This window comes from Muntiacus reevesi, chromosome 1 (genome assembly GCF_963930625.1).
Source record: "Muntiacus reevesi chromosome 1, mMunRee1.1, whole genome shotgun sequence".
In the NCBI taxonomy this organism is placed as follows: Eukaryota; Metazoa; Chordata; class Mammalia; order Artiodactyla; family Cervidae; genus Muntiacus; species Muntiacus reevesi.
The window spans coordinates 151,801,163-151,824,763 of record NC_089249.1 but is presented as its reverse complement, the minus strand read 5'-3'; the positions used below and the strand labels follow the sequence as shown (position 1 = coordinate 151,824,763).

The 23,601-nt window shown below is 45.2% G+C and overlaps 1 protein-coding gene across 9 annotated transcripts in view; it reads right to left on the bottom strand.

Annotated features, from left to right (window-relative positions):
* Positions 1–2,646: 2,646 nt before the first annotated feature.
* Positions 2,647–23,601, bottom strand: part of LRP8 (LDL receptor related protein 8) — a 79,807-nt gene continuing 58,852 nt past the window's right edge. For 5 of the 9 annotated variants that reach the window (XM_065912720.1, XM_065912729.1, XM_065912738.1 and 2 more), the window contains 10 exons: positions 23,166–23,393; positions 20,615–20,733; positions 20,213–20,352; positions 18,588–18,729; positions 17,457–17,609; positions 16,345–16,569; positions 14,115–14,183; positions 9,905–10,077; positions 8,781–8,957; positions 2,647–6,557 (listed from right to left, as the gene is read on the bottom strand). In XM_065912720.1, coding sequence (XP_065768792.1) covers positions 6,519–6,557; positions 8,781–8,957; positions 9,905–10,077; positions 14,115–14,183; positions 16,345–16,569; positions 17,457–17,609; positions 18,588–18,729; positions 20,213–20,352; positions 20,615–20,733; positions 23,166–23,393 — 1,465 coding nt within the window. In that variant the 3' untranslated portion in view covers positions 2,647–6,518. The remainder of the gene's footprint in view (positions 6,558–8,780; positions 8,958–9,904; positions 10,078–14,114; positions 14,184–16,344; positions 16,570–17,456; positions 17,610–18,587; positions 18,730–20,212; positions 20,353–20,614; positions 20,734–23,165; positions 23,394–23,601) is intronic. The other 4 variants (XM_065912744.1, XM_065912763.1, XM_065912755.1 and 1 more) reach the window with 3 other exon arrangements.

Here is a 23,601-nt window from a genome sequence, read left to right as displayed (position 1 = left end):
TGAGTACGCGTGACTATAACAGTATTCTGTCTTCAGGCTAGTGGTCCCTTAATCTCATTCCCAATCTTGCTGTTACTACTTTTCTCCCTGAAAAAGTATTGACAACAGAATGAAGAGTGGGTGCTGGGGTGGGGGGTGGGGGTGGGGGGAATGTCACTGGAGATTTGTATTAAAATAATCCCTCATGTGACAGTGATTCACTGTGACCAAAGGTGAACTGATTGAACTTTTTGGACCTCAAGTTTGTTATCTTTAAAATGAGCATAATAATATTACACATCTGGCAGAACTGTTGCAAGGATAAGAAACAATGTCTTGGAAATTGAAAAATACTTTTCAAACTCCAAATTGCTATAAGGCATCTTATTAAAAAAAACACTGAATGTGGGTGGTAACAAGGGACTCGTATAAAAAAGATAAGGGAATCAATAAATGTCAGCCCCTAGGCTGAGTGTGTTTACAAGTGCCCTTTCTTTAAATTCTCACAACAGTCTTGAGGTGGTAGTTAGAGTTAAATATTTAGAGACACTGGGTAACTACCACAGGGTTATTTTCCAAGAGTGAAATTATAAAAATTATAATGTAATTGATAAATCTGGGCATCTGGAGGCATGGAAAATAGCAAAAAGTGATGAGAAAATTTCAAGGACACCCAACTCCAATCAAGCTGTAAGGTAATTTCAGGCTTGGGGGTGTGAAGCCACATAGTAAAGTATAGCTGAAAGAGCATGGCCTGTGTGTCTAAAGTGTCTGAGGTCAGCATAATTTGCTGAGCATCTACTATGTGTCATGTGCTGGGAATACAGTGATGGCTGTCAAGGAGCATACAAGCAATTAGAATGTAGGTATCAAAGTTATAAATAGGGGAGGCACAGAATAGCATGGAAGCCCCTGCAGTGGCTCCTAATCCAGTCTAGGGGACTAAGTTAAGTCTCCCTGAAGAAAAGGTTCCAGACAGAGGGCCCAGAACTTTTTGGTTATAATACAGAAAAAAAAAAAGTTGAGAATATAGTAATGAGGTTGGAGAAGAGGTACAAGACTAATCACGAAGGACCTTATGACCCATGTTAAAGAGTTTGGGTTAAAACCCAAGGCTGTTGGATTTAAATGCAAGGAAAACAGATGAAGGGCTTTAAGCAGGAAAGTGGAAAAGGGTGTTGGTGACAAGACCTCTTGCATTCTAGAAAGATCACTCTGTCTGCAATGTTGTAGACTGGATTGTAAAATGGAAAGATTAGAAGAATGAAACTCACAGACAGTGCAGATTAAGATGGAAGTCAGAAAGGCAGGGGAAAAATTAGGAGTATGGTATCATGGAAACCAAAATAAGAGTACTTTAAGGCAGAAGGGCCAACAGTGTTATACGCTGCTTCTAGGTCAAGGAAGAAAAGGATTGAAAGTATTTCCAAGGTTTATAATTAAGGAGATCCTGGGTCACCTTGGTAAAAACAACCTCCTTGGCATGGGAGTGAGAGGCTGAGCACTGGAATACAAGTAGGCAAAATTTGTTGTGGAAGCACAGAGTTCCCTAACCTTACAAGTTAGGTCTGAGTCTGAGAGACCAGAGAAGGCTCCCTAAGCAGAGTACTTAGGACAAACAGGAGTTAAGCCAGATGAAGAGAGAGAAGGAAAACTGAGGCAGAGGACACCACATGTGCTACATGTGTTTTGGGGGCACTAAACATAACTGTTGACTTTGGTCTGTGCCTTCATTCTTTTTCTCATCTCTGAGATGGGAATGATAAAATATTGGGAGTCTTTATCTAACAAGATTGCTCACTCCCCACTCATTAAAGCATCACAGTACTTTCAGATTTAATAAAAGGAATTTAATCTCTCTCTAGAAACAGTGCACCAAGTTTACAAATGTCCACATTTGGTTTTTAGTTCACCAAGATGATGCCAGTACAACTAGTGAGATGCAGCACATCACCCCTTGCCTCTGGAAGAGAAACCAGGTTGCAAAGGGGACTGAGTACAGAAGCTAAGGGAACTCAGAAGGACAAGACAAAAAGTAGAAATGGTTAGTGTGACCCAACATTCTAACATGCCTGTTACATCAAATATGATCATTTAGGGGTATTCGGGGAAGACAAACAAGGAAAATTCATTTGTTTACAATGGGATGGAGTCTGCAAACTAGTACTTCACCTCACATCAACAACAGCTTGTATAGAACAAAATGCTATTTAAAACACATGGTTTGTACAGATATTTTCTCTTGTAATTTTTGTAAAAAAGTATCAAAACCTTCATGTCTTTAAATATATATATATACACACACATATACAGGTGGTTTTTTAAAATTACTTTTTATAGCACAAAGTATTTGCAAATGCGAGGATTTCTGCTGATTCTCAACTATGCACAAGGTGCATAGCCTGAACAAAGCTTCCTGATTTCTTATGTTAACTGAAAATGTGAAGCTGTTAATTCCTCCATCTCAAAGTTGTCCACATCCTGAAAATCCTCAATATCCTAAAAATAGTGGGAAAATTCCAATACTCTTTGTGCATTGCCAGGAAAAGAAATGATTTACTCTGAAGCACTGAACTGATAACTCGTTTCTGTTTTGTGAAATGATGAGTGTGTAGCAGGACTGAGGGAAAGGAGTAGAGAGGCTCTCATTCCTGTGCCCTCTCCCCATTCCTAGTTGAGAAAGTCCCAGAGGCTCTTGACAACATGGAATGCTTCTGTGAAGATCCCACTGCCCTCATATCAGTCTTCATTGACCATGTCAAAAAACTCTGACACAAACATATGAAAAGCAGTCACTATTTTCCTTTGGCCACAGGAAAGCTTGAGGGTAAAGACTGTCATGTCTGCAAAGTGCTTGCAACACATCCTGATCAATTTTCCGTGATGTACTTGGTACCTTACACACAGTAAATGACCAAGAAAATTTGATTAATTGAATCAGAAATTAAATAGAAGTATTCTATAAAGTGCTTACATTGAACCTATCTTTCCATCCAGCCTCATTTCTTGCTGAGTCTCCCTTGAGCCTTTTGCTCATTACAAATTATGTTCAGTTCCTTAAAATCCTCGTGCTCTTTCATGCTTCTGTGTCTCAGCTCAGTGTCTTCTGCCTGAAGCAGCCTGGACACCCCGACTTCATTTCTGAGACTTAGCTTAGGTCTACTTTTCCTACAATGCCTTTCTTGACCCCATTCTTTATCTCCTCAGATAGAAATGACCTCTCTCTCCTTTGTAACCTAATAGTACTCAAAAAAAAAAAAAAAAAAACTACTCTTTTTTTTGTTTGTTCCACATATGTCTTCCTCTAATTGCTACTGTGAGTTCCATCAGGACAGAAAGCATTTGATTGACTTGTACATCTGCAGTACCTGGCACTTAGTTGCTACCTAGCAAATAGTTTCAGTGGATGAATATACATATTGCAATCACATAGACAGCTGGAGGGATGGATCATACTTATTGCTATAAATTTAAATCCAATCTCATTCTGAGATTACAGTTTACCTCAATCTATTTAATAATCATGCTCTCAAGAATAAATAAATAACATTTTGGTTTCCTCTGTTTCTGGAAGACCATTTCTGCCAGGGCCTTCAAAATTCCACCAGAAAGATAGGCCCTAAGATAGGTAGCAGGTTTGATACAGTGTTCGGCCAGCCCAAAGTAGTCTCCTGGAAAAGGAGAGGGAGGAAAAGGCCTTGGACTAGTTTCTTTTATATGTATATACATCTGGTAAATTGTCTAACCTCTGGGCCTTATCTCTAAATGCCCTTCCAGCTCTATAGTCCAATGACTCTGTGATCCATTATTGGCTGTAGATATATGATGACATAGGGGCAAAAGGCAACAGAAGTGCAACTACACCTCAAAATGCCTCCAAGAATAGGGAACGATGGACCTGACTCCTCAGACTTCATCTTATTTAATGCCATCCAACACATGAGTATTCCACAGTTGTTGGGTTTTTTTTTTTTTTTTTTTTGTAGGTTGCTCCCATAACAGCCTCTTCCAAACCACAGTGGTAGCATAGTCAGGAAGCATGGGCAGAAGACCTGGCAGGCTACAGTCCACGGGGCTGCAAAGAGTCAGACACGACTGAGCAACTGAGCACATAGGTTCTTATGTCACAGGAAACATGGATGCCTCCCAGAAAGTTGTGTTTCATCATCATTTTGAGATTTCAGGCTGAATCATCCTGACCCCACTCATTATTCATTTCTTCAAAGGCCAGGATCTGACTGAAAGTTTAGAAACTATCCATTAGTCACTATTATCATTTCCCCAGAAATTCTGTTTCTTTGGAGGCAGGTTACAGGGAAAGTTGCTTGTTTTTTGTAAATTTCAGTGTCTTTTACTTTTGTCATTTTTCTTCAGTCAAAAATAATTTTACTTTCCACTTCTGAAAGAACAGTAAGTCATCAGGCTCCACAGGAGTTGTCCCTCTGTTCTTAAAATTCTGTTTGGCGTTGGTCATTCTATGTCAGTTGCATGCACCCTCTCGATGAATGTTTCAGGACTATCCACACATGTATATCATGAAGAAACTGCTTGTTTATGCAAAGTTTAGTACCCAGGTTCCAGGACACCATTAGGAGACCAAGACCATGAGTGATGTGGAGAAAGGTCCTAGGAAGAGGGTGATAGAACTCCAGAATCACTGCCTGCAAATTCAGAGGGTATCAAGCTGTGTGAGACATCCAAGCTTCATTGAGTTAGAGGCAGCTCGAGAGTGGAGGAGAGGAATTTGCTTAAAAGTGTCAAGTTCCAGGTATGTTCAGGTTAGATACAGGTCCTCTGCTCCTACTTACACCAAACATTTCCATGTCACACCTTGTCCCTGGTGGTCCAGTGGGTGTGAAGTGGCAGAACATCTGAGTTAATAAAAGACCACACCCTGGATAAGAGTCAACGGGAGCTAAATTCTTTCTGGGACTGTAAGATTATCTTTTCAATGGTAGACCTCAAAAAAGAAAAGTGCACTTCTCCCCGCATCCCCGAAGACCCAGGAAAAGCAAAGTAAGTGTCCACAATGAAAAAAAAAATCTATACATATACCCAGAGTTTTCCTTTTATTTACAAAGCAGTAAACCAAATTCCTGTGCGAACATATATATCCAGTGAACTATAATATTGTGTATGCCATTTCCTCCTCAAACAGGACTTTAGGTTTGGCCACTTTTTCTGATTTAAGCCAAATAGCAGTTCATCTATGTAGACACATGATGGTAACAAACCTATGTATCACATTAAACTGTTTTCCCCACCTTAAGGATGTGGCAGAGAGTAAGGGGAAGGGCGAAATAGAGATTAACAAAACCTATTCCTCCGTCCTTATCCTCACCCATAGGACACTCAGAGGTAAGTGCCTGAGCCAGTCCCTAAAGTAAACTTGGGGGTTCTAAAAACATCTCCACTTAGCTCTTTCTAAGTAAGGATGGCACCCTCAGTATGCTTCAGAGAAAACAATGAATTCAATCCAGGTGTCCTGAAGGAAAATGAAGTTACTTGAAATGCTGGACTTTAAAACAAGGAGTAGCCGAGCTTTAGGAATGTTCTCACCTGAGCTTGCGAGAACTTTGGGTACGGTGTGAAGTCTGTACACTGGCTTTAGCCACAGAAGAGGAAGCCCAGGCGAGAGCTACGGCAGCCCCTCGTGAGCTGAGGGGCCCTTTTCTGACTGACTGGAGTCCCAGGAGTAGCCAGAGGCAGAAAAGCTCTACCTCTTCCACTGCATCACGATCTCTCTTTTCTGAGCCAAATTTACAAAGGCTTCTCTGAAAACTACAGATACCCCTCTCTTGTGGATTGTTTTAAAATATACTTATCTTTATGTAACTGAACAACAGCCATAGGTGTGCCTCTTCTCTACAGATTTTTCTCTCTCACTCACGTACACGCAGAAACATAAACGCACACAGAGACCACACAGTGGGCCAATCATACCAAAAATAAATACTCTCACATCTATAAATTACTTACAGAGCTAATCTTGGTTTTGAATTATGTTAATAAATAACCTAAATGGGAGGGGAAGTTGAAGTGTCTTCTTGTTTTTTTTTTCTTTTTACTTATGTTGATGGATAGCCACAAAGCATTATCATTCTATTTACAAAAAAAACCCCAAAAACAAAACATAACTCTGAAACCTAAAAAAAGACCCTCCAAACCAAAAGCCCTCTGTAAATATAATTTTTAAATGATGAGTAAGCTACTGTACCATCGGCCCCATTTGGTTATGTACATCATGTTAGTCACTCAGCAGTAGCTATTCCATGAATTCTTCATGGGTAGTGCAACCAGTTAAAAAGTGTATAAAACATTATACATATAAAAACTCTCACATCCTTTGGATGTCTGCAGTTCATCATAACTTTGTGGTTACCTTTCTGCAACATAAATTAAAAAAATTACACACACACGCACACACACACACATACACACAGACTCAAGTACAGAAACCCTTCCATCCAGGCATACACCATCCAGAGTGTAGTGCATGGGACTGAATTCCATGAGGCACGAAGGGAGTGGTCCCATCCTCAGGGCAGTCCATCATCTTCAAGGCTTAATGCCACTCGCTGGGGGAGACAGAGCAAAGAAATCATCATTAGATCCACTGGAGCTGTTTATTGGATCACAACGTACCAGAAATTCTATTACTTTATAGGCAGTAGCTCACATACTCTTCAAACTACCTCAGAAGACAGGTTTGTCATATTTATTTTACAGATGAGAAAACTGAGACGCAATGAGCTTAAACAGCATTTTTCCTGGGTCACACAGCAAGTGGGTGAACTCAATTTGAACCCAGATCTGTATGACTCCAGAGCTGTAGTTTTTTTCATCATTCTGTGCTGTCTCTGTAAAGAAGGGGGCTACAGAGATCTAAACTCTCTCCATCCTCCCTTATACGATTTTAGGTTTGCTGAACTTCAGTGGGTTAGCTTTGCAAATGTTTAATTACAGGCCTCTATCACACCTCTATCACTCTATTTCTATCACACTGATCACAATCAGGAAGGTAATCGGCTGCACCCCTCCAACTAATTGTATAGAACTGGGAGGCAATGGAGGTCAATTACGTTAACCCCTCTTTCCCTCACCCCTACTTTCTAGTCACTAGATACTCGACTTCCTTCTGCCACAAATAGGTGATTCTAGATGGTGAGACCACTAACCCCTGAGCCAGTCTATTCCACTGTAGACAGTAGATTTAAATTCTTTCCCATATTGACATGAGATCTGTTTCTTTATTTCTTCTGATGTTCCCTGATTCTCTCTCTTAGACTCAGAGAGTTCTACACAGATAACCCTTGAAATTTTCAGTTTCAAATTCCCTTCCCTTTCTTCTAAGCATCTTTTTCTCTGGCACATCTAGCTCCCCCAATGTGGTTCTGATTTTATCCTGTGCCCCACTCTTCCATTTCTTCAATACCCTCCTTTGGATAGACCCCATTGTTTTAAGATCTTTCTCATAGCTTTATGAATTTGGGCTAGCCACTTTATCTCTCTGAGCCTTGGTTTCATCACCTGTTAAATGGGAATAGTAATAGGACCTATCAAATGAGATCATGTATGTAGAGTGTTTAATATAGTATCTAACACATGTGGGATCCAGAGTATTCTACATCAACCTAACCAATGTAAGACAGAACCAGACTAGCATTTTCCATTTCTGGATATTATACAAATCCACTGCCTGTCAAATCATCTTTGGGTTATTTGTGATTTTGCATGAATGTCATGGCCTTGCTCCACTAAACTTCTAGTCTGTTACCCTCCTCCTCAAGACAGATCTCCAGGTCAAAGGCAGGTCCTAGCAGTGATAGTGGAGCTACCCGAGAAGGGGCCAGGGGAGAGAACAGATTGTTGAGAACACTGATTTCCACAGCTTCAAGGCTAGATACACTGAGATATAGTGGAAAGAGCATAGACTTTTGTGTACATACAGACAAGAGTGTGAATCCTGGTTCTGCCACTTCCTAGTTGTGATCCTAGGTAAGTTATTCAATTTCTCTGAGTCTCAGTTTCCTCATCTGCAAAATGGAGCTAATAATGTCAAGTATATAAGTTACTGTAAAGACTAAACAAGAAAATTTATGTAAAACACTGAATAGTGTCTGAAACAGTAGATTCTTACTAAATGTCAATTTCCTTGCTCTCCTACTCTATTTCTCTGCAGCTGGCAGGAGCTTATTCTTCAGGCCTTAGTTTCATCAGGAATAGCTCCTCCTGAGTGACTGTTTCCTTCTCTGGAAACAGTGACAATTCACATGTACAGGGAGCTTTATAACTCACAAAGCATTCTCACATGTGCTATCTCACTTGAACTCAGGCCGTAAAGGGAAGGGGGGTTATTATTCCCATTTTACAAATAAAAGTGAGCACGTAGAAAGGACAGAGATCATAGGGCTGTGGAACAGTGAAACTGGGAGTCATCTCCTTACTCCAAGCTCAATATTCCTTCCACTGTGCCCTCTCTGATCTTTAAAAACTGGTTAAGCAACTGTTTGCTTGGACTGGCCGAGGTTAAGGATCCTCAAGGCCATCTGCTAACCCTCCTCACTCATCAAACTTATCTCCCATGTCTCCCCTTCATAGCTTTAGCAGTCATTCTGTCCGTCCTGCCCCATACTCAGTCACTTCTTCCACATGCCATTTCCTTAGTCTGCAGCTTGCCCCAACACCCAGCTCACAATCTGCAGCCTTCCAGAACCAGAAAGCCTTCAAGGATTGGCTGCACCTGGCTGGTTCATGCCCTCACTCATCAGCCCCTCAGACTCAGGGTGGTGCTGCCCTACCTTGCACTTGACGACAGGCAGCTCGGAAAGAGGGTTCTTCGGGAGTTGGTGCGGCTGTGACCTTGGTTCCCCCGGCAAGACAAAAAGCTCCTTGAGGGCAGGGGCTGGGTCTTCCAGTTCTCTGGTCTCCCCAGGACAGGGCTCTGCCCACAGTGGGTGATCAAAGCTGCTGATTGCCTGACAGGGGGATGGACTGGATGACCTATGAGGTCACACTCAGCCCCGACTCGGCTATACAGCCATGACATCTGCTTCAGCCACTGTGTGGTCCTCGCTCCCCCAACAAGCCACGCCCTGTTGTGCCTCTCGGCCTCTGCAGTGCTTCTTTCTGAAATGTCATTTTTCCCCTTCTCTACATGGAAGACTGCTATTAATCTTTCAAGGACACACAGTTCATCTGTCACCTCCTCTGTGAGGCATTCCTGCCTGATTTCTCAAACAGCTCCTTTGTGGGTATTTCCATAGCATTGGTTCAACAAATATTTGCTGGGAGCCAGCTATGCTGTGCTAGGTACCAGGGCCACATTAATCAGACAATCCTGCCCTCAAGGAGCTCACAGTCTAGTGGGGAGACCAATGGGTATACAGGCAAGTAGACTACAGTGTGACATGTGCTGTGATGGAGAGAGGCAATGAGAGAAAAAGAAACCAGGGACAGCTTAGAAGAGGAGGCCCCTGGGCTTCCACCATGGCACTTAGCGCACAGCTGTTCAATAGCAAGTGACTCTCTAACTCCCCCACCAGCTCCCTGGAAGCAAGTACATCCCGTCTTAACTTTTGAACACTTGGAATCTAATGTGGTACTTGGCACATAATGGGTGTACAGTGCTTACTGTAATGAATGAGTTTGAATTGAAGGACCATGGTTACCTTTCTAGGCTGCAGGTTCTGAAACCTTGCTCAGCACAAAGACAGGCCTCTACTCCAGCAAGAGCTTCTAGGTACAAGGTTGTTCTGATACCCTTCTACCCCAACCACCTGCCCCAGCATTTCTGTGTCCCCAGGGCCTAGAACAATGCCTGGCACATGGTTGGTTCTTGATAAATGTCTAAAGGAGGGAGGGAGGGAGAGGGGAAGGGAGGGAAGGAAGGAAGGAAGGAATCCTTCCAGCAAGGAATACTTACTGCTGGATAGACATGGCCAATCTGAGCAGTCCTCCCTATGTGCAGCTCATCCTCCTCCTCTTCTTCGGTAGTTTTCCTGTACACTGGATTGTCGAAATTCATGCTTTTGGTATTCTTCCGCTTCCAGTTTCTCCAGATCAGGTAGCCACTCATGCACAGCAGGGCTATGACCACTGGAGGAGGAGACACATCACACTGGGTATATCCAGCAGGCTCCAGCCCACTGCCCAGACGTCAGTGCGTTTCTCGTCACCACTCCTACTTGACTGCCCCTTGCTCCTCAGGCTCTGTTTCTGCATATTCTTTTTATGCTGTTGGGAAGTCCTTCTCTTAGCTCTTCCTTCATTAACTGCTCATCCTTCCAGATCCAGCTCAAATGCTCTCAGCCTCGCATGGTACAGTCAGTGTTTCCCTCACGTGTGTTTCTAGACCACAGCGCTGTACTTTCTCTGCAACCTCAGCTAGACTGAGCTCTTTGAGGGCAGCGACTGTGTCTTCTTTCTCTCTCTATGCCCCATGCCCAGCACTGAGTAGGTGCTCAGTCACATGCTGAGTAAATGAGTGAATTTCTTCACCACATTCTTGCTGCTTCCCTAGATTTCTCTAAGAAAACCATTCTCTCCCAAAATTGGAGGGGGGAGGGTAAGGTGGGGTGGGGTACTTCTTTCCAAAGCTGGGTCTCTGCAAGAAGAGGAGCATCTCTAGAAGGGGACACAGCAGGGAAACACAGGCTCTGAGTTAAAATAAATGGTATGCTAATGAGTGAAGGAGGAAGTTCTCAAATAGAGCTGGGCAAAAATGAGGCAAGCAGATTCATAAGATAGTAAGCGGTCACCCTGAGTGAGAACTCAAGTGAGGCTGGGTGACAGCCATCCAGGGTGCTATAGAGGGATTTCCACTTTGGTAAGATTATAATAATCACTAATAATGATACGCATAAAGACAGGAACAGGGCAAAGGATGCCTGCTATCACTACTAGTATTTGTTATCCCGGTAGGACCAGACAAAGAATTGAAAGGTACACATGGGAAAGAGAGAAACCAAACTATCATAAACATACATTGTAGGTCTGGAAAATCTTAGAAAAGCAGATGAAAAACTATTAGAAATAATTTTAGTTCCTCAAGAATCAACATAAAAAATTGGGGTTTCCCTGGTGGTTCAGTGGTTAAGATTCTGCGCTTCCACTGCAGGGGCCATGGGTTCAATCCCAGGTTGGGGAAATTCTACATGCCACACACTGTGGCCAAAAAAAACAACATAAAAAAATCAATAGCTTTCTTAGTAATCAGCAATAATCAATTAGAAAATGGATATAATAAGAACACATAACAGCCCAACAAAAAACTATAAAATACTTGGGATAACCCAATAGGAATGGGCAAGCCCTATGTGATCTATACAATTCTACTGAAGCCCATAAAAGAAGGTTCATATAAATAGGGAGATGTGTCATGTTCCTCAGTGGGAAGGTTCAATGCTGTAAAAATGTAAATTCTCCCCACATCAATTTATACACCCAAGGTGTAAGATTTCATCATATTTTTTTTATAGAATTAACAAGATTATTCTAAAGTTTACCTAGAAGAGAAATTGAATAAAAATAGCTAAGAAAATGTTGTGAGAATAATAATGCCCTATTAGATATTAAAACATATCACAAATGTGCTTCTAGTAGCTAGGAATGGTATATAGGAATTGGTGGAGGAGAATAAATAGCCTAGAAGCAGAAGAAGGTATATACAGGCATACAGTTCATAATAAAGATGACAATTCAAGTCATAAGGAAAGGATGGACTATTCAGTAATGGTCTTGTGAAAACCAGACAGGCATGAAAAAAAGTTAAATCTGTACCTCATGCTATACTCTAAATTCTGAATAAATTAATAATTAAACACTGAAAATGCTTAAATTATTGATAGTAGAAAAATATATAGGGGATATTTTAATAACTTAGAATGAGGCAGATCTTCCTAAGCAGGACATAAAACCCATGAGACTAATGATATGATATGATGCTTAAAAATTTTAATTTATGCATGGCAAAAGAGACCATCAACAAATTTTAAAAATCAAGTTGTAGTATGGGAGAAATGATTTATAACATATATTACAAAGGCTTAACATTTATTATGTATCAATATTTCTATACATAAGTAAGAACAAGACAAAATCAATAGAAAAATAAGAAAAGATCATGAATAGGTAATTCATAAAGGACGAAATGTAAATGGCCAATAAGTTTATGAAAATATGCTCTACCTCACAGGTAAATATCAGGGAAAAAGTATTCATCTTTCACCCCTCAGATTAGCAGAAATTTAAAATAATGATTATATTAGGGAAGGTTACCTCTGGGAAACAGCACATGCATGTTCTTCTATAGACCAGAGGATGGCAGGAAAGGGGTTGATTTCTTTTTCACTACATAATGCTGAGTATTTTCCACTCACTCCACTCAGAATGAGCCTGGATCTCACCATCACCTTTACTGATGAACCTTTCAAGACCAATTCACATGCCACCTTCTCCAGAAGTGCCTACTCTCTCCCCTCCACAGAGCATCATGCCTCTATCATGGCACCTTATAATATATAGTAACTCCTCTCCTGAATCACCTTTTTTATGATTAAGTCTGATTAAAGACTAAAAGCTCTTAAAAGTCGTTAATCTTTTCCTTCCCTGAACCCTTGGTACCTCGCACAGTCCCTTGCGTGGTGCTGAAGTTTTTAAAACATTCACTCACTAACTCACCACGATGCTGGGGATTCCCAGGATTAAAGAGCAAAGTCCTTATCCTTGAGATACTCATAGGCAAGTAAGGGAGATAAACCTACAAATGGACAATCACAATGCAAAGATCCGACCAAGAGAAAAGACTGGTATGAGAGACAGGATGTGCAGCATACTAAGTGAACATCAGGGTAAGAGAGAATGAATCATCCCATATGGCTCTCTGTGAGGTTTAAACAAATGTGACATCCTGGCCATGCTCCAAATCCACCGCAATCCCACCCTCCCATACCATATCCCGTGGCTTTGTTTATGCTGTCTTCACTTGCTTGGGTTGCTCTTGATCCTTCTTCATTTGGCTGATTTGGCTCAAATATCATTTCCACTAAGAACTCGCCCCTACCCGCTTTCCTTCTCTCCCAGTTTCAAGATAAGTGCCCCCTTAACACATCTACTGAACTGCCTATGGCTTCATTTTAGGACTTATCCTTTCAGAATCAAATTATCTGTGTTATGTGTCTCTCCAACAAGTCTATAAGCTTTTGGAAGACAAGAACCATGTCATACTTATTTTTAACCACATTCCATTCCCTCCCCCTAATCACAGAATCTGGTACATCATAGCTGCTTGACGTGAAAGGGAAAGTGGCTCAGTCATGTCCGACTCTTTGTGACTGCACGGACTACACAGTCCTTGGAATTCTCCAGGCCAGAATACTGGAGTGGGCAGCCGTTCCCTTCTCCAGGGGATCTTCCCAACCCAGGAATCAAACTGGGGTCTCCTGCATTGCAGGTGGATTCTTTATCAGCTGAGCTACCAGGAAAGCCCTAGCAGCTTGATAGGCCTTTCCATGTGGCTCAGTGGTAAAGAATCCACCTGCCAATGAGGAGACACGGGTTCAATCACTGGGTTGAGAAGATCCCCTAGGGAAGGAAATGGCAAACTATGCTAGCATTCTTGCCTGGAAAATCCCATGAATACAGTTGTTTGATAATGTTTGTTGAAAACCAAACAGAAAGAAAGCAAGATAGCATGATCTACTAAAGGAATGGCAAGTAGCTTTACTAATATTTTTCAATGTATTACTTTTGTCCTACTCATTCATTCAACAAATTTGTTATTTCCTCCCACGTGCCAGACACCACTAGGAGCTGGAGAGAGTGGTGAGCAAGAGAAACACCAGGCCTGTCCTCATGGAGCTTACCATTTGGCTTCACATGGCTGGTATGTAGAGTGTCAGTGAAGGGTAATGGGGGAAATATCTGGACAGTTGATTGGGGATAGGTCCTGAAGGGCCTTGGGTGCCAAGCTAAGAAACCAGACTACACCAGGACTGGGAGGTGAGCAGAAAGGCTGCCAGGGCAGAAGAGTCAATGAGAGGTCAGTGTGCTGAGTGCTCTGTCCTTCTAATGATTTTTCCCAAATCCTGGACAGGGTTTCTCTTTTCTCCCCAGGGATTTGGGGCCATACTCACCCATGGGCACGATGATCCCAATGACAGCGGCTGTGACTGTGGAGCCCATCTTTCCACCTTCATTCCCATCTGCAAAACACAGACATTTGCAGGATGATGCTCTATCACTGTGAGCCCAAGTCCTTCCTTGCTGGCCTCATGCAGTAAAAATTACCCAACTGCTTCTTGTCCCTGTTCCAAAATGCTGGTCCTGCTCAATGCTTAATAATTTAGTCTTTCCAGATCTTGTCAGGACAGAGGTCATCTCCATTTCACAGATGAGGAAATTGAGACTTATTGGAGTTTGGAGGACTCTCAAAGTGGCAAAGCTGGGGCTCAAAGCCAGGACTTGTGACCTAAATCCCTTACCCCCTTCCACAGTGTTTGGGTGGCAGGAAGCTCGGGGCTGAATCCTTAGGTCTTTATGTTGCTGATGCTTGGGGCAACTGCCTCTTTCAGCCAACATCTCTTGCTTTATCTCTCCCTGTTTCCACCCGAAATAGACTGTCTGCAGTACTATTTGCATTATCAGTTTACTTTCAAAAAGGAGTTAAAATGAGACACAATATAGCTTAGTGGAATCCAGAGTACAGACTTCTTGGTCAGACTTCTAGGGTTCAAATCCTGGCTCTCTTCACTCTTTCTGTGACCTTGGGCAAGTTGTTGTATGTCATAAATATCATATTTTTTTACTTTTAAAAGGAGGATAATTATATACCTACTTCCTAGGGATATTGTGAAGATTAATGAGATAATTCATGTAAAGTGCTTACTTAGCACAGTGCCTAACACAGCCTTACCAAGTTCAAAGAGGCCAGAGAGTGGGGTAGGAGTTGTGGTGAGGCCTGTATAGGGCAGATAAAAGCAGATTCTAAACTGAAAAGTGCTTGGAAATTGTACTATGTAGTTTTAAAAGTAAGTTGTGCCATCTTTTCCACTCTTACACTCATCTTCATTATAACATCTGTATATAATGTTTTAGCTGAAAAAGCAGTTTTCTCTTGGATGCTCGTGATAGCCCTCTGAGGTGTGAGATGAGCCATCACCTACATTTACTCCTAGACAGGAGATGACTGTCCCCTGGCATTGGCCACATGCCAACCTCTTAGCATGTCTACTTCTCCAAGTTGCTCTGCTGCTGCTGCTGCTGCTAAGTCGCTTCAGTCGTGTCCGACTGTGCGACCCCATAGACGGCAGCCTACCAGGGTCCTCCGTCCCTGGGATTCTCCAGGCAAGAACACTGGAGTGGATTGCCATTTCCTTCTCCAAGTTGCTCTAAGGGAACCTAATTATCAAGGGGAGAAAGAGCTGCACTGGCTTACAAAGCTTTCTGCTGAAATGCCGCTCTCTTCTCCTTCTGGGCCCTGAGAAAGCACAGGACAGTGATAGTAAAGCCTAGCGTGTGATGAAGCCAGTGGGGAGACCCCTTGGTCAGAGCTCTGCCCAGATAAGAGGAACTGGACTTTACACAGGTTCCACCTGCCTCTCTGAACTCCAGGGTAAGCACTCAACTCTGAAAATCCCACTTCTGGACCAAGATGGGCCTGATTAGAAAGATGCTGCCAAGCTGCGTAGTTTCTGGGCCATGCACATGTGGGAAAAAATTTAAAAGATAGTTTATCCTCTTAAATGAACTCCCCCTAGCAGGTAACTCAATTTAAAAGGTATTCACTGGTTAATGAGACAGAACATTTCTAGCAGTGACAATCACTGCTCCCAGTGATTTAATAAGTGGTGAACTCATTCCAGGGTTTGCAGAGAGGCATGAGCAGACCATAGTTATGGAAATGACTACCTGGGGAACCTACAGAAGGTGCTGGGAACTGAGACCAGGGCTTCTGAAGTTTAAGTTTCTGAATCTGAGGGTCGCGCCCTCATACTCGTCAGTAGCGTGTGACGTAGACACACCATGGGAGTCAGCAGAGGCTGTGTGCACAAGCACTTCTGTTCACACGGTCTCCTCGGTCTCATCGTAACCTTGCAAAGCAGGTAGGGAAGGGTTATGATTATCCCACTTTGTAGGTGAGAAAACAGGCTCAGAGACAAGAAGTAGCTTCCCTCAAGACCCTCTATGAGGCAGGAGCACCTGTGACTCCAAATTGCAGGCTGGTGCTCTGCCTCCCCCTGCTTCCTCCCTGCTGATAAGCCAGTACTAGAGTCTGGTATGATCTCTTCTTCCCACACATCCTCCCACACTGGCTTCCCTAGGACCCTCCCATGTCATGCAAGAAGGCAGAACTCATTTCCTTACAGTGTTGGGAGTGGTTGCTGGTTGCAGGGCTTGGGGTGGACGGGCTGACGCCGGGAGCCCTGGGGACGCTAACTGAGCTTGGGGCCGCGGCGGCCAGGCTCGGTGTCCCTGCGCTGTGGTTCTGGTAGGTGGGGCTGTGGGTGGTGGTCCCAGGGGCTCTGCTGGTGTCGGCTAGTGTCCTCGCTGCGGTGGAGGCTAACGTCGTAGTTGAGGTAGACTGAGGTGCTGAAGGGGAAATAGCATGAAGATCACTCGGACAGAGAACTTTTGCTGTTTTAGTGCCTAAATTATTGCTCTATAAGCATACTCGGTGAGGTGTACTTATAAACTCATCCTCATGGCTCAGCTCAAGTGCCCTCTCTAGTCCTCCTGAATGGGCTACAATCTTTCCTTTAGCTGAATGACAAGCATCTTATCTGTTTATACTGCACCTTGATTTGATAAAGATGAGTTATTAAAACAGTGCTGTCAGATTAGGTGTGGGAAAGATCACTATAAAAGAATGGGAGCAGTGGAAATCATGTAAATCGAGAAGGATTTTAAAAAAAAATACATGTATACTGTTATATTACTAGGTTTAAATTCTCACTCTACTATAAACAGTTGAACCTGGAAATCATAAATGATGCAGCAGACCTATGCTCAAACACAAGGCCTCGTATCTTCATTGAGACGGGGGAATGAATGTGATTTATACGGTTGAAGTATTCACTGTTAGTCCCAATCATATCACAAAAGGACTTTTGGTAGTGTGTGAAGTTCTGGGTGAGAAACAGGCAAGATTAGAGTCACCTACATACAAATAGTAACTGAAGCCATGCAGATAAAGGCTTCTTAATTTGAGGTCTTCAAGGGGTTCCAGATCCTCCTGAAGTTGAATTTAAAATGCTGTATGTATATGTGCATCTTTCTTGGAAGTGAGAAGAGACAGCCTTGGAGGGACCCTACAGGACACCGGCATTCAGGGTAGGTAAAGAAGAGCCTACGAAGGCAAAAAGCAGCCAGAGAAGATGCAGAAATCCAGGGACCACACAGTTTCCCAGAAATCAAGGAAGATTTCAGCAGAGGGGTGTGCCATTCCCAGGGCCAGCCCTCCTGGCAGCTCTGCTCACCTCGGTAGCACCTCTTCATGTCAGGGCCCAGCCACATTGTGTCAGGACAGGCACACGTGTACTTGGGGGAGTGGCTGGAGGTCTGAGGAGCAGGAAGGCACAGGTACTCACAGCCGCCGTTGGGCTGGGCACTCAGCTCGCAGGCATCTGCAGCTAAGGGCACAGAGATGGAGAGAGAGAGCGTCGGGGCACAGACGGGACATGCCAGCTTCTCCCTCCTCCCAAGGACGAGGTCCTGCCCACTCGGCTCAATCAAAACACTTTCTCTGCTACTTCTATCGAGCACCTTCCACCACTGGACCTGCTGTTTTATCCCCACATTCATTTAATGCTGACAACAACTCTGAGGGCGGGGTGTTATGCCCAGACTGACAAAAAAAAAAAACCAAAAAAAACCCAAGACTGCTTAAACAGAATAAATTTGCCAAAGCTATACCTCTTGTAATTTTGGAGATAATTTAAACTGAGGTCTGTTGGACTCCAGAGACCATGTTTTTTGCCTCCCTATGCCACATCTCTTTCTTCTTTAAATTTCTAGATCTAGAATCAGGCACCAACCTTATTTCCTTACCCCCTTTTCCCCACCTTCACCCTCTCCAATACAGTTAGAATGAGGAAACCCTAGTGACAGAGGCGGGAACAACCTAATAATAGGATTCCTGGCTTTTGTTCCCAACCAGCCAGGTGACTTACTGATGGCCCTAGGATACATTAGTTTATACCACTGCCAAGTATGAACAAATGACAAATGAGCAGCAATGGGCTCCTTCATGGCCAACGTTGCTCTGGAATCAGACAGATCTAAGTTTAGGCTTCAGCTCTACGATCTGCTGACATTATTTTACTTCTCCACTACAGTTTCTTCAGCTGTTAAATGAGAACAGTAATTGCCATACTTTGTAAGACTGACAAAAATGGGACATTTGTATGTTCATTTATTTATCCCCAGCCTTAGTGCACCAAGAGTTTGAGGCAAATGAAATAAAATATGTGCCAGCAAAGCAGTTCACCAATGAGAGGGATTGTCACCACTGCCTCTGGGGGTGCGGAGATGTGACATGAATGTGAATGCAGCCTGCCTATTTGATGGAGAGGATGTGGGCAGGGGACCTGGGACTGGGGAAGGCTCACCTCTTGGCTGCTTCAGCTCATGGAATATGACGATATCATGTGGGTTGTTGAGGTTCTCAGCTAGGACGGAGATTTCCAGGCCATTGAGCCGATTAGCACTGAAAATGGCCTCATTCTCCAGGTCTGTCCAGAACACCTTGTCCTGTGGGGTGCAGATACAGAGAATGGGAGGTCTAGAGCCTAAACCCATGACCTCTGTCTGAGGGCTCAGGCTCAAACCAGTCATAAGAACTGCTCCGGCATTTCCCCTGAGCTCTCCCGTCTACGGATTCACGGTGGGACTCTCAGCTCTAACCTGTGGCATACGCTGTGGTTTCCTTCTGTCTCAGAGGGTTACTCAGTGATTCTGTGCTTTGACCTAAAGGCTGCTCATTAACGCTGAGCTAGGCCTGCTTCTTGGAGTTCAGCAGAACCAGGGTTGGGTTGGGTCTCTTTAGCTATTACCATTGTTAGGGCCCGGGACCAAGACTGGAGAGGATGTGTGGTTTAGTGAGTTTTATCCCTACAGGGCCCCCTCCTGCAGCCTCTGTGTGTACACGCATGTGCATTCAATGGTTAGTCCACACAAGCCTAAATGTGCATATGTAGGCAAACTCACATTTACAGGTACAACCGTGCACCCTGTGCAGACCTAGACACAAACCCACATGCTCATCTACATACCCAAAGGCACACTTGTACCTAAATAAGCACTTGTCTAAATATTGGTATACACGTTTACATTCACAAGCACAAGCACATACAGGAATGCACATATTTTAACAGATGCATTTATGTACACACATGCACACACACACACATGCCACATATATGCACAAGTACAAACACAAGTGTCTGAACACACCTGTCTTTTGAAGCAGAGGCTGGACGTGGGAGGTGGAGCTTTGCCCCCAGTTTCAGAGCTGTGCTGGGTGATGTCGCTCCAAGCAAACATTGCCCACACCCACCACGGGCCAATGTCCCCTTGCTTCCCCTCCCCTTGATGGCAGAGTGAGTGATGGGGAAGAGGTATGTGTGTACAAGAACTTGGTTGGTTCTGGCTTCCTTATTCCCCAAGGGGAAAAGTTTTCAGGGTCAGAACACAGGAAGGTTTTGGCTTTTCACTCTCCCATGAGCTTCTTTTTTGTTGTTGTGGGGTTTTTTTTTTTGGCAGGGTGGAGGGTGGTCTTTTTTTCTTGAGGGTTAGGATGGTGCCTGGTTCACCTCTATGACCCCAGGGTCCAGCAAAGGTGAGTGAGAGTGTGTTGAACTGAATAGCATTTATCAGGCCATTTCCAATAGTAAATGATACTAAGGAAATGTAAATTCCATCTCCTCCCTTTATTGGGCACCTTCTGTATATGTGGGTACAGTGCTGGGTGCTGAGGGTACAAGGTCTAGCAACTTACCTATGAGACGTGCTCTGAGGGAGGGGCCGTGGGGAGGAAGCACAGGAAAGGCTGCCAGGCGGACAAGGGACTGCAAAGCCTGTTTGCAGGCAGCTCACATATTGTGTACAAACGAGCCACCTGGCTTCCCTGGCCCTTTGTTTCCACCTGGAGAGTCTCAGGGAGTCGTCCTGAGTGAACAGCCTTTCCTAGGCTCCAGCTTCCTGAAGGAGCCTTGCCTCCCCTCTCGGGGCTCACCTCAAACACAGCTATCCCAAAAGGGTGACTCAGGAAGTCAGGGGAGGAAATCAGCATCTTCCTGTTGCCTCCACTGAAGTCAATGCTGGAGAGCTGGTGCAGCTTGGAGTCCACCCAGTACAAGCGCTGGGTCAGCAAATCTTGGGGAGGAGAAGGACGAGGGGATCAGGTGCTGAGCCTGCGATCGCAGCCTGGATCTCGGCTCCTTTGTGCCCCTTCCCTGCCCACGTCTCCAGGCCAGGCCTCAGGAGCAGGCCAGCCCGGGAAACCATCAGGAAACATAGGCGCTGGCTCTAACAGGGGATGTGGAGACAAGACCCATGGTGCTCCAGGCAGTGGTCAGCACCAGGCGCTAGAACAGCCCACCCCATCCCACCCCCCATCCAGGAAGGCAGGGCTCACCCAGGGTGATTCCGTTGGGCCACTCAATACCATCCGACACCAGTGTCTGCCGGCCCACACCGTTGAGCCCGGACTTCTCAATCTTGGCCTGGAACCCCCAGTCAGACCAATACATGAACCTAGAGGAGAGGAAACCCAACTGAGCTTCTCGACAGGGAACATGACTGGGGTGATCTGGCTCACAAGGACTCAACGGCCCTCTGGATGTTGGAAGATCATGCTTAGTGGGGACTGGAAGAAGACCTCTAAAGTTCATGGGAACATCAAATCTTAGAACTGACAGGTGAGCTAGTTTCAGGTGCATAATATAATGATTCGGTATTTGTACATATTGCAAACTGACTGCCATAATAAGCTAGTTAACATCCAGCACCACACATAGCTACAATTGTTTTTCTTGTGATGAGGACTTTTAAGATCTACCACTCTCCAGTATTTAAACTTTATGATGGCTTCTCCTATTGATGTTAAAATCAGATCCCAAATCCTTACCACAGCTGACGAGGCTCTGATGACCAGGGCCCTGCCTACCTCTCTGGCTATTTCTCCCAGCACCATCGCCCACTTCCCTTACAAACCTCACAGCTGCCCCACAGGGCTTCTCTTAAGTCCTTCAGAGCACCAAGGCCTTCACGGAGCCTTTGCTCCCACTCTTCTGCCATTTACAATGTCTTTTCAGTAGAGAATCTTTCTCTGTAAGGAAGTGGGTTCTTCCTTCCCCTCAATGTAAGTAGGTTCTCCCTGTTATCTTCTCTTGAAGCACCCCGCTCTTCCCTTCTGTAGCGCTCACACCACTGTTGACTTATGTATGCTTTCGGGTGTGTGGAGTATTTATTTACTGTCTGTTTTCCCCACTCGTTTACACACTCCACTAAGGGAAGGTTCCTCATCTGCGTTATTCCTCATTTTATGCCTGGCAGGTGGTTTGTGTGTGATATAGGTCTTCATTTACTATTTGTTGAACAAACTAGTGTTTTCATTCTAGTCTCACAATTGCCCCAGAAGGGTATCATTACTAGTCCCATTTACAGATGAGTAAATTGTGGCTCAGAGGGGCTGACTTCCCTAAGATCACGATGCGAACAAGCAGAGAAACCAGGCTGCAAATTTAAGTTGAAACGCAAGCCTGCATGCTTAACCCTCCCCAGAATGCCTGTGCTGAAGCCTGGTGTCCAGCCAAGCTGGCTCCGGGCTAAGGGGCTGAGTGATTGTTCTGGATCCCTTCCATTTGCTGCTCTGAATCCCATCGCCATTCTGCTCTGCACAGCAAAAGGCTGGTGCACGTGGAAACCACATCAATGGGCTTGACTTCCTAGCTGTCTGGCTTCCAGTTGGATTCAGCAAAATATTGGGGGTAGCGGAGGGGGGCCGAGGACAGACTGAGGTCAGGATGTCTATTCCCCTGACTCTCCCACACAAAGCTGATTCCAACTGGCTCACGCTCTAAAGGTCTAACCGACCTCAAATTATCTTCATCTGAGTGTGCAGTGGGTTTCCTGCTGGGACCCTGACAGATCCACAATGGACCAGGGATGGGCTGGGTGTAACCACATGGTTTGGGGGACATGGCAGGTACAGCCCCAGGTCTGTGTGACAGCAGACAGGGAACAGGCTTGAGGTGGGGGTTAAATGAGATGACTCAGTGTCTGCAGAATGCCTGGGACTGTGCTGGGTGCACCCGTGTGTGCCGAGTAAACGGCAGCTGTTAGGGTGGCCACACACACCCTCTCGGGTGGCCAGCCCCAACCCCAGCGGCCCGACTGGAAGAAGAGGGTTCTCTTATCGCTGCTTAACAATTAAGGAAAGAGCAGTAGAAAGAAGCTGGTGATTCTGGTACGCATTATGATGCAGCTGCTTAAAAACCATGCCATCTCAGGACATCACCACTGAGGAAGGGAGGGAGTCCTGCTCTGTTCAGAAGCCCTATTCCCAGTACAGAGGCATGGCCAGAGTAGGTCAGCCTGGGTGATGAGGGGCCTGGAGACTGTGGGCAACACGGGTGGGGATGGAGGTGGGCAGCCTGGAGCAGAGTAGACCCTGTAATTTTATTCTTCAAATCTCTCTGGCTGTCTGGAAGGGCAGGGAGGAGACATGCCAGAGGTAACTCCAGAGGCCAATCAGAGAGATTTTGGAACGTGAGAAACAAACAGGGAACACTTTCCAACAGGCGGAGCTGCCCCCAGCTGAAACAGGCCGTGGGAGCTGTAATGGGCTCCTGTCTCTGGGAGCGTGAGCACCCGCCAGGTGTCCACCTGCAGCGCATGGCAGCCGAGGGAAGACGTCCTGCCCCAGGAGTGTCTACAGTCTCCAGCGCCCTGAGATGCTTGGTTCTGTGATATGATGAGTAAGAATCCCAGTCCTGGGAGTGCCCTGGCGGCCAGTGCACAAGGACCCCTGGTCAGGCGTCCACAGGCTGAGGGGCCCACAGGGACTTTCTCCCCCATCGCCTGTGTCTGGGTGGCCCAGGGCCTTCCGAAGCCCTCAAGATAGCTCTGGTGACACATACACGCAGGCTGAGCGCCCAGCACAGTCTGCGGGTGGGAACACTCACCCTCGCAGGGGGTCGACGGCAATGGCCCGGGGTTCGCTGAGGTTGCGGCTGAAGAGAGTACATCGGCGTTTGCCGTCGACTGTGGCCACGGAGATGGTCTTGTTGCCGGAGTCAGTCCAGTAGATGTGCTTGTGGACCCAGTCCACCGCCAGGCCCTCGGGAGAGTGCAGCTGCTCGTCAATGAGGACATCCTGCTCCACGGGGTTGCTGGCTTTGTCCATGTAGGCGCTAGGAGCAACCAGGGCTGGCGTGGGCAGGCGTGCCACCCCCAGGGCCCGTCTACAGCTGCCCTTCCCCTCTCTTCCCTCTGGGCCATGGCACTGCACCAGAGAGGAGCTTGGCTCATTTCCATTCAATGGGTTCCCTGGGCCACCAGGGTAAGGACACAAGCTCGAGTCAGCCACAGCCTCTGGCCTGAAGGAGCTCAGTTTAGGAG